Source organism: Salvelinus alpinus, chromosome 18 (genome assembly GCF_045679555.1).
Source record: "Salvelinus alpinus chromosome 18, SLU_Salpinus.1, whole genome shotgun sequence".
Lineage (NCBI taxonomy): Eukaryota > Metazoa > Chordata > Actinopteri > Salmoniformes > Salmonidae > Salvelinus > Salvelinus alpinus.
Window position 1 is genome coordinate 34,498,874 of NC_092103.1, and position 11,615 is coordinate 34,510,488.

The 11,615-nt window shown below is 43.2% G+C and overlaps 2 protein-coding genes across 2 annotated transcripts; both read left to right on the forward strand.

Moving 5' to 3' along the window:
• Positions 1-750: 750 nt before the first annotated feature.
• Positions 751-4,754, forward strand: LOC139544227 (dnaJ homolog subfamily B member 5-like). Its single transcript, XM_071351120.1, has 4 exons — positions 751-969; positions 1,933-2,188; positions 2,417-2,985; positions 3,846-4,754. Exons 1-4 carry the CDS (start codon positions 871-873, stop codon positions 4,077-4,079), a joined length of 1,158 nt encoding a protein of 385 aa, XP_071207221.1. The 5' UTR covers positions 751-870; the 3' UTR covers positions 4,080-4,754.
• A 4,732-nt stretch (positions 4,755-9,486) lies between these two features.
• Positions 9,487-11,555, forward strand: hwa (huluwa). Its single transcript, XM_071351123.1, has 3 exons — positions 9,487-10,174; positions 10,266-10,464; positions 11,105-11,555. The coding sequence occupies exons 1-3, from the start codon at positions 9,569-9,571 to the stop codon at positions 11,269-11,271; spliced, it is 972 nt and encodes a 323-aa protein (XP_071207224.1). The 5' UTR covers positions 9,487-9,568; the 3' UTR covers positions 11,272-11,555.
• The last annotated feature ends 60 nt before the right edge of the window (positions 11,556-11,615 follow it).

Below are 11,615 nucleotides of genomic sequence, written 5' to 3' on the forward strand. Positions count from 1 at the left end.
TTTCTTTGAATCTATCATCAGTCCATTTCTATTCTATACTTTGTTCATATGAACACATCTAATCTAACCAGGTATCTAACAACCAGATGAGCATCCTAAAGAACCTAAAATAAACACTTTGTTATTATGAAGTAGATTGAGAATGCATGATGTCACCATACTGGGATCGTTTGTCCTTATCTGTTCCCCTATTAAATATAATAATATAAACTAGTAAGCAGACACTTTTATCTTAAGGGATTTACAGTCATGCATGCACACATTTTAAATAAGGGTGGTCCCGGGAGTCAAACCCACTATCCTGGCGTTGCAAGCGCAATCCTCTACCAACTGAGCTTCAGAGTATATATAGTCATATAAATTAGTACTTGACTAGAAAACAATCACGATTAATTTCTCTGATCACATAGCTTCAAGGGATTGTTCAATCCAATGGTCCATGTCAGGGGGATTAAATAGCCTCTAGGGATGTCTATCTGTCAGTCAGTCTTCAGTCGGCAACCCTCGACAGCTCTGAGGATTCACCTCACTGGTCGTGACTGTTCCATGAGCTGCTGCTCAGAATTCCGGAAACGAGCCTCAAGAAGGAGAAGGAGGCTGTTACATCCGCGTGATAATGCTGCGAACACCAATGGTCTCGAAGAGAAATCGGTAGGCACGGTATTCCCTCTTGTGCGTAGGAAAATGGGCGGGTTTTGGGAAAGCTCAGTCACGCTGCGTGGGTGGTGAGTGTATAGTAAAGGTCTGCCGCGGCAGTATATAGCACAATCTGCAGTCAGCGGTTCAGTCCAACAGCTCAAGCACAGCTAAAACAGCTAAGAAACGTTCAGCACCACAGAACAGCGGACAGCTCCTCAATAAGCGAACACTATGGTTCTGATTTGGACACAGTTTGGAGTGAAAACGAAAAATGTCAAGTGCAAGGTCCGCGTTATGAACAGGAATGACAGCTCGGGCTCTTCATCAGGGGTAAGTTATATTTTTACAATTGTATTAATTTCAGTAATTTACTGATTGTAATGAATTATATCAATGCTCATTTTACGCATATAGTCATTAATTGTGCCTTATGGTTGTGTCGTTAAAAAGACAGTGAGTTCAAAGATTTTGCTAATTGCTGAGAATAGTCTTCGAGATTAAGCATAGTGATTTATGTCAAATATTGAATGTTCCTTTCGAACTATAGCCTGTTCAACTTGTATGGGAGCAATGGGTTCTCCAGTATCCTGCAGACAGTGTAGCCTAGTTGAGACAATCAGGGTGCATCCAGGATCTGTGGTAGGAGGTGCAGTCTGCTTCACCATGCTCATACACACGAGATCCCCCTATATTCACATTGTCTGTATTATAGGTGAGCAGATAAATATCTGCATTTTAGTCAGTAAGACTGAAATGGTCATAAATGCATTTGCCATGGGCTAGTTTTAACATAACACTGTTTTCATGGGCTGAATGCAATATTAAAGAATACATTGATATTGTGGTCATTTGTATTCAATACACTGACATTTCCAAGTATGCATCTTCTGATATTGGTACAAACTAGCACAGTAGGCTTTCCTGATAATCATTGGTGACTCAGTGCTATTTGTCTTGGTCATTCTCAATCAACTGTTGAATGTCACACCTGCTGGGTGTCATAAAGATGCCGGATGCTTAGCAATGCATTATCATGGGCATGGCAATGAGAGCACTATAAGGACGGTTTAGAACCCACAGGCCAGGGAATTAGTTATCTTTCTACCACATCTTATCCAACTCTGGTTTCATATCTTTTCATTAAGGCACAGTTCGAACCTGACTTTTAAAGAAAGGACAAAGTGAATCTATTGGTGGGCGTAATTCAGTCAGGCATTTGTCCTTTTATAAGAGGGTTGACATCTGTAGGATATAGAGATCTGACGTATTACTTCTCTCATCCTGTTTCTCCAGGAGAACCAAAAGGACCAAGAGGTGCCTGTTATGTCCATCAAGCCTATGGGGAAGGATTTCTACAAGGTCCTGGGCGTCGAGACAGACTCCAACGAAGATGAGATCAAGAAGGGATACAGGAAGATGGCCCTAAAGTTTCACCCCGACAAGAACAGCGCCGCTGACGCAGCAGACAAGTTCAAGGAGATCGCAGAAGCTTACGAGATTCTGACCGACCCCAAGAAGAGAGTCATCTATGATCAGTTTGGAGAAGAAGGTGAGAGCCTTTCCTTCCTTCCCTTGTCATTTAACCAGCAGTAGCCTAGTAGGGCCCTTTGCCTTTGTCAGTTGAGTAGAAGTAGTTAAGCCAAATATACATGAGTAAGAACTTTGTCTCAGAGTGGAAGTAGAATAGAAGATTGGACAAGATGGAACATTGGACAAGATCACACATCTTCTGCCTGGGTAAACTGTACTAACTGTCTTTTTTCCTTTTTTGTCTCAGGTCTTAAGAACGGAGGCGGAGTGTCCATGGCAGGCAAGGAGAACAACACCCATCAGTACAGTTACCACGGTGACGCCCATGCCACATTCTCCTCCTTCTTCCAAGGCTCCGACCACTTCGACATCTTCTTCGGGCCCGACGGCGAGGAGGAGCTCTTCAACCCCTTCAGCCGCTTCACCTTCAGCCACGTCGGCGGTTACCACAGTAACTATGGCCCCACTGGCGAGAAGCTTCGGCGCGGGCGTCGGCGTCTGCAGGGCATGGCGGTGGTGCACGACCTCCTGGTGACCCTGGAAGAGGTGTTCCATGGCTGCACCAAGCACATGAAGATCACACGGCGCCGTCTCAACCCGGACGGCCGCAGCCTGCGCACCGAGGACAAGGTCCTGAACGTGGTGGTAAAGAAGGGGTGGAAGGAAGGTACCAAGATCACCTTCCCCAGAGAGGGCGATGAGACGCCCAACAACATACCAGCCGACGTGGCCTTCGTTCTCAAGGACAAGAAACACCCCCACTACAAGAGAGATGGGTCCCACATTGTGTATACAGCCAAGATCACCCTCAAAGAAGTAAGTTTGTGTTTGTGTGTCAACCCTACATTTATTTGGGTATATAACACAGTAAGTCTTAGCAGAATTACAGCACTGCCATACTTTTAGTTTAGGTAGGATTACATGAAGTTTCAAGGCACGGCTGAAGTATGCCACTTCCATACTTTGGACAATGACTCAAATTGGTGGCTATAGAATAGATAAAACACTGTTCTATTCAGAGCCCCTCTCAGCTAACCCACCACTGCTCCAACCTTGTCCTTAGCTCAGCTCACAGACCCCCACGAACACACAGTGCAGTGCACCCTGCAGAGAGCAGCAGCAGCTGTAGCTAAATATAGCCTCTGTGTCGGCCGCCCCCTCACACTTCTTTCACTTCGCTCCCTCACTGACTCCTCTGCCAGCCTTTAGCTTCCTCTCGCCCTCTCTCTCTGGCTCGCAATCACTCACTCCCACGTCCTACGCTCCTCAGATTAGCATGAGAGCGTTCACAGACATGGCAGCCTCTTCAAAGAGCTCCTCTCCATCTTCCCATGGCCCCACTCAGTCACCCTGTTGAGTACCGACACCCACACGCACAGCCAGAATAGAGAGAAGATAACCGGTATGATATTTGTAACACTTATTGTTGCATAACAGAGCAAAGCATTGTCTTTAGGGGGCAAATGCTCCACATTCAAGTCTGTGATATAACACATTCACTTGGAAAATTGCCATGGTTAGGTAAGAGTTTCATACATTCATTCAGAAGTTCCAACTGCAGCTAATTTTGGTATGGCGTCTGCTGCATGTACTGTATTATGTAACCAAAGGCTCTCAACATAAAACAAGGAACCGTTAAACTAACAAATCCGATCTTCCTCTCTGTTTCCTTCCAGGCTCTATGTGGATGCACAGTCAACGTCCCCACCCTGGACAACAGGACGATGCCGCTGCCGTGCAGTGACGTCATCAAGCCCGGCGGCATCCGGCGGCTGAGGGGCGAGGGCCTGCCCCACGCCAAGACCCCCTCCACACGTGGCGACCTGGTGGTGGAATTCCAGGTGGCCTTCCCTGACAGGATCCCTCCCCAGTCCAAAGAGATCATCAAACATAGCCTCGCTGGGTGCTAATGGGCTAACGTTCTAGCATGCTATCGTGCTAACGACCTACTGTTTGAGCCAATAAAATCACAGCCTTGCCAGGTGCTATGACAATCCAGCACAGCTTCTCCCTGTGCTCAGTTTAGAGACAATGGCAGAGGGCACCGGAGAGGGTCAGATGGAAGCTTTTTTGATTATAGGCACTTTTCATAAGCATATTTAACAGATACAATGCCACAAGTAGAAGGTTTACAGTTTAACTGGCAAATTGACTCCTGAGTGTCTGGGCACATCTACTGACTTTCTCTTGAATGAAAGGGGAATAGGTACTGTTACTGTGTATACTGCTTGCCTATATCAGGAACTTGGTATTCCAATCGAGTCATTTGACTTATTACAGAAACCTGAGGTAGTTGATAGTCACGTGACAAAATGATTCTACCACTTGTAGGCTATGGTTGTATGGTTTTCATATGACTGCACCTTTACATTGATTTATTACAATAACAAAAATGTACTTGTGTACAAAAATATGTATAACTTTGTCTCTAAAAGAGATTCCTCTGTCAAATGTTCAACTGAATCATTTGAAATGTTTGTGTATATATGTGCTTTAACTTATACCAGATGTTAATGTATTATTCTAAATTGACAAATGGACACAAAGAAAAGCATGTTAAATAAATGAAAATACCAGAATTTTAACTCATGGTGTTGGTGTTTGATTATCGTATAAAATGTGAAACAGCGGTCATGAATGACAATTCATGCAGAGCATGTCCATATTGCCACAGGCAATTTGAAAAATTTCCAAAATAATAGGTGGACATGGATAATCGGCCTACAAGATGTGGAACTATGAAGACAGCAAAATGTATAATACAGTAAATAAGATAAACCTCATAGGAATGCTGAACACAAACAATCTGAATATGGATGCAGGAGTTGGAGAGACCTCTTGGGCAAGACAAAGTCTCCTCCCACAAAAACATGGAAGACCAATGAGGCCTGAGAGCTATCTGACTACATCCAAGTGCAGATCAAGCGGTTGACCCAAAAATAAAAAGTGAATGAATGAAATTTCATTTTCGTGTCAAATCACCAGTTGGCAACCCATCCCTTATGGGATTAATTGACACAAACAAACATTACAATAATTCACTGTGGTAATTAAATGACAATTCTTCTTCCGGTGTTCTCTGCACTGCGCATTGCATAAAGAGTGAAAAAATGTAAGGTAAAAATCAATACATAATAGTAAATAAAGGTTATCCAAACAATAATTATATCCCTAGAGCAGTAAAATGATATACATACATACAGATAAATACAGAAAAAAAGAAACGGAAGGCATTTGAACCTAGTCTGGCACAAAGAGAAGATTCATATGAGAGACAAGCCTATACACAATCTATATACACACGTGCCATTTACCACATAGAAGCTGAATATTTTTACAATTTAATTATAGGTAGCCCTTTTTCTTTTACTCCAGGCTTTATCTAAATATTCCGCAAAAAACATTTGTTTCTCCTCATCGCTCAGCCACATAATGCCAGGGTATATCTGGTGTGCTTTCTGGAATAAGTGTATATTGTGCTAGAAAGGGCAAGAGTATACAATGTAAGTACTTGAGTAAAGATTACTGTGGTAAACTGTTTCAGATCCTCAGTGGTTTCAGTAGGTGTTGAGCAGTACTGTGCTGCACCATTACAGTCCACCCTAGCTAAGCTAACTACTGCCACCCAGTGTTAAATGCTAGTAAGAGAGGTGCTAAAAGGAATCATCAGATACCACATTCTAAGGCCCCTAGGTGCATCCCAATACGCTAAAATAGCTTCCTTTCCTGAACTCCTCTCTTTTCATCTGCTCTAAACACAGGATAGGTTAATACAATGTGTACTACTATGTATGGGCATATTTATTTTCCTATTCAACTTTTTCAGAGAGAAAGCGACTTACACTATTAAGATGCAACCCCTTTTGCAAGAATGTAATCCTTCCTTCCCTCTTTCCTTCTTTGGGGAGGAATTTTTTTTTAAACTCAGTTGTTTTAAATTTGGAGTAGAAGATTGAAAAACAGATGGCACTATGGACAGCATTACTTTCAAACAAGGCAGAAAATGGGAAAAATAAGTATTGAAAGGCAAGACTCAAGAGCTCCACTCCTCCTTGGTCGATGCAGGGTCTTACACAACAGAGACCAGAGGGTTTATCGCACGCAGCTATTGTCGAGAGTCAGTCTCACCCTAGAACACACAGACCAACACACACATACCACAGGTTTGAGACGGAGGAGGGGCAAAATATCACAATGTTTATCGATAAAATTGAATCAAATGTATTTTTTTAGGAACTCAGTCGGGGTCTCAACTTATTGAGAGTAAGAACAGTAAAATACAACCGGTGCGATTTTAGAAATGTGGATGTGCATCAGCAGTTCCTCTCTTGTTATGGAGGTCACTCAATTAGCTAACAATTAACCATATATATTTTTTAATGGTAGTTAGTTTAGTCAGCTATCATGGCTGAATACCAACCAGGCACGCAGGTCACATGCCCAGGGGCCCTGACCTCCAGGGGTCCCCCAATAATTTTGTTAGTCATTCGCAATCAGATATCATATTAAGAATAGGTAATGGAAAAATGTGAAGAATCGTTAGGAATTTAGTTTTAAAAAAGCCCCACGCAATTCCTGTCCTAGAGCAGAAATTCTCATTTTGGGTCCACATTCGAAGAATGACGCAGGCTACAAATACAGTACCAGTTAAAAGTTTAGACACAGGGGCCTCCCGAGTGGTGCAGTGGTCTAAGACACTGCATCGCAGTACTAGCTGTGCCACTAGAGATCCTGGTTCGAGTCCAGGCTCTGTCGCAGACGGCCGCGACCGGGAGACACATGGGGCGGCTCACAATTGGCCAAGCATTGTCCGGGTTAGGCCGACAGGGAAGTCCTTGTCCTATTGAAAATGTGAAATAAACTATTTAACACACCTAGTCATTCAAGGGTTTTTCTTTATTTTTAGTATTTTCTACATTGTAGAATAGTGAAGACATGAAAACTAATAAATAACACATGGAATCATGTAATAACCAAAAGTGTTAAACAAATCAAAATATATTTTAGATTCTTCAAAGTAGCCACCCTTTGCCTTGATGGCAGCTTTGCACACACTTGGCATTCTCTCAACCAGCTTCACCTGGAATCAATCAATTACTTTATAAAGCCCTTTTTACATCAGCCGATGTCACAAAGTGCTGTTAAGAAACCGAGCCTAAAACCACAAACAGCACAGTGGCTAGGAAAAACTCCCTAGAAAGTCTGGAACCTAGGAAGAACCCTAGAGATAAACCAGGTTCTGAGGGGCGGCCAGTCCTCTTCTGGCTGTGCCAGGTGGAAATTATAACAGTACATGGCCAAGATGTTCAAACGTTCATAGACGACCAGCAGGGTCAGATAATAATAACCACAGTGGTTGTAGAGGGTGCAACAGGTCAGCACCTCAGGAGTAAATGTCAGTTGGCTTTTCATAGCCGATCATTCAGAGTTAGAGACAGCAGGTGCGGTAGAGAGAGAGTCCAAAACAGCAGGTCCAGGAAAAGGTAGCACGTCCGGTGAACAGGTCAGGGTTCCATAGCCGCAGGCAGAACAGTTGAAACTGGAGCAGCAGCACGACCAGGTGGACTGAGAACAGCAAGGAGTCATCAGGCCAGGTAGTCTTGAGGCATGGTCCTAGGGCTTAGGTCCTCCGAGAGAAAGAGAGAGAGAAAGAGAAAAAAAGAGAGAGAATTAGAGGGAGCATACTTAAAATTCACACAGGACACCGGATAAGACAGGATAAATACTCCATATATAACAGACTGACTCTAGCCCCCCAACATAAACTATTGCAGCATAAATACTGGAGGCTGAGACAGGAGGGGTTGGGAGACACTGTGGTCCCATCCGACGATACCCCCGTACAGGGCCAAACAGGCAGGATATAACCCCACCCACTTTGCCAAAGCACATCCCCCCCACGCCACTAGAGGGATATCTTCAACCACCAACTTACTACCCTGAGACAAGGCCGAGTATAGCCTACGAAGATCTCCCCCATGGCATGAACCCGAGGTGGGCGCCAACCCAGACAGGAAGATCACGTCAGTGACTCAACCCACTCAAGTGACGCACCCCTCCTAGGGACGGCATGGAAGAGCACCAGCAAGCCAGTGACTCAACCCCCGTAATAGGGTTAGCGGCATTTCCAACAGTCTTGAAGGAGTTCCCACGTATGCTGAGCACTTGTTGGCTGCTTTTCCTTCACTCTGCGGTCCAACTCATCCCAAATCATCTCAATTGGGTTGAGGTCGGGTGATTGTGGAGGCCAGGTCATCTGATGCAGCACCATCACTCTGTGTGGTGTGATGGGTCATTGTCCTGTTCAAAAACAAATGATAGTCCCACTAAGCGCAAACCAGATGGGATGGCGTATTGCTGCAGAATGTGGTGGTAGTCATGCTGGTTAAGTGTGCCTTGAATTTTAAATAAATCACTGACAGTGTTACCACACCTCCTCCCCCATGCTTCACGGTGCAAACCACACATGCAAATATCATCCGTTAACCTACTCTGCGTCTCAAAAAGACACGGCGGTTGGAACCAAAAATCTCAAATTTGGACTCATCAGGCCAAAGGACAGATTTCCACTCGTCTAATGTCCATTGTTCATATTTCTTGGCCCAAGCAAGTCCCTTCTTATTGGTGTCCTTTAATAGTGGTTTCTTTGCAGCAATTCAACCATGAAGGCCTGATTCATGCAGTCTCCTCTGAACAGTTGATGGTGAGATGTGTCTGTTACTTGAACTCAGTGAAGCATTTATTTGGGCTGCAATTTCTCAGGCTGGTAACTAATGAATTTATCCTCTCTGGGTCTTCTTTTCCTGTGGCGGTCCTCATGAGAGCCAGTTTCATCATAGTGCTTGGTTTCTAAAACTGCACTTGAAGAAACTTTAAAAGTTCTTTAAATTTTCCAAATTGACTGACCTTCATGTCTTAAAGTAATGATGGACTGTCGTTTCTCTTTGCTTATTTGAGCTGTTATTTCCATAATACGGACTTGGTCTTTTACCAAATGGGCTATCTTCTGTATACCACCTCTACATTGTCACAACACAACTGATCGTCTCAAACATTTTCGAGTAGGCCTCCGTTCGGTTGTCTATATGTACAAGTGAATTTCGACTGTGGGCAAATGGTTAATTTTGGGAGTAAAATATGCTAATTTAAATGCAGAGATATATTGTGTTGACACAAACAAATTGGATAGATCTTGAAGCAGAAAATCTAAGATACCAAGCACAAAATCCAAGCACTCATTGTGCAGAGTTCAATCACAAACGCAGGATAGTGAAATTGATTGGTGCCACAAAACACCTGCGCGCTCACAGAAAATAACCAATTAGGATAAGCAATTTTGAACAAAAATCACAAATCTTATGTGTTCTGGAATTGGATCCTATAAACTATTTGTGATGAAATGTCGCAAATAGGCCCATCAACACCACCCTCAAATCGGAGTGATGGTTTGCCAATTACCAGTTTAACTCTACTTATTATCCTACTCTTACCGTGTGTGGTTATTCTATTGCTGTTGAACTGTTTGTTTCTGGGTTACAAGTTACAAATTTGTTCAAAGAAGAACAGAAAAAGACAACGAGAGGACTACGAGAGTATGTTACAGTCTACTCTGTCGACGCGCCAGAGAATGACCAGAATATCCGAGACGCCATTGTTGCCAAATCAAGATGGGAAAAGGGCTTACATCTCGGTTTCAGAGACTATTCTGGCACAGCCCTCGAACTCTTCAAGAACTTCGTCAAAGGAGAGGGCAGCAGTGGACCAGAGAATCCGATTCATCCGGCCGGACGGGTCCACAGGCGGTTTCTTGGAGTCCCTGAGGACGCAGAGCACCATATTGGCCACCTCCAGGGTCGACCCGACGCGTAGGTCACGAATGTACAGCAGGAACAAAATGAACTGGCGCAGAAGCGCCCCTGTCCTACCGCAGTCAAGTGATTCAGAGGTAGAACGGCCTAACCTTGTACCACCCAACTCGCCTGCGCTAAATAATCCACACTCAACGGTTAGTTCGTGGTTTCTAGCCTAAAATTAGTTTGTAACCCTTGAAGTCTGTCTTGGATACATGTGATGAATGACTGTTTTTACGCACGCAGGTAACATCTGACCAGAGGCCCATGCGTCGGTGCAGCACCATGGAGCTATTGAACAACATAGGAGAACACCAGTTTGATATGGTTGACTTCGAATGTGAATATTCCAGTAACATACCTCCAGAGATGTCATGCTTTGTTGTATCTGACAACTCTTCCACCATGGGCCCTGGATTGGACAGCGACTTTGGCGCAAGCGCAGGTGAGTTATCATTAGGCCTGCTAGAACATAGCGGTTTTACATTTACATGAAGTATGAATATCACATTTTCTCCACCATTAGAAAGCGATGGCCTGTCACAGCCTGCCTACAGTGGTGTAAAAATACTTTAAAGTACTACTTAAGTACTACTACATTCCGAAATAAGTGTACTTTTTACTCTACATTTTCCCTGACACCCAAAAGTAGGCTACTCCTTACATTTTGAACGCTTAACACGACAGGAAGATGGTCCAATTCACGTACTTAATGTATCAAGAGAACGTCCCTGTCATCCCTACTGCCTCTGACGGACTCGCTAAACACGTTTCGTTTGTAAATTATGTCTGAGTGTTGGAATTGTCTGAGTGTTGGTGTGCCCCTTGCTATCCCCGTAACAATGGAAAAAAAAGGGCAATCAGGTTTGCATAATTTTAAAGCATTTTAAATTATTTATACTTTTACTTTTGACGCTTAAGTATATTTAAAACCAAATACTTTTAGACTTTTACTCAAGTATTTTACTGACTGGGTGTCTTTTACTAGAGTCATTTTCTATCAATGTATCATTACTTTTACTCAAGTATGACAACTGGATACTTTTTCCATCACTGCCAAGCTAATTACGCAAGCGTTTCTCCAGGTGTCTCGCTCCGGATTTTATCCGCGGACAGCGACGGTCTCAACAACGGTTTTTGGGACTCCGGAATGGAATGGGACTATTACGACCCGTGCTATGTGAGGGAGAAAAACATACCCAAACAGAAACATCACATGCCTGCATTGCATACCAAGCATTATTGGGTATGATGCCAGAGAACATATAATATTTTAATATTTATTTATTATTAGGCTACATATTTTTCTCCAAATATTTAATTCTAAAAAGCGCACTAACACAGATTATCACTTTTTCCATTTAGCCAAATGTAACTGCCCCCCCCACCCACCAGTTTTGTAAAGAACTGCACTCACTTTTGTAAATCACTCATGTATATTCATTGTCAGACACTTCTACTATTCACATTTGATTTCATCCACTACTAAAGTTGTCAATAAAGATTGTATTGCAAGCAATACATATTTCCCAAAAATAATTGATTGGTTTCATGGTTGAAGTTCATTCCCTTTTCAAAGATCTATCCAAAAATGTA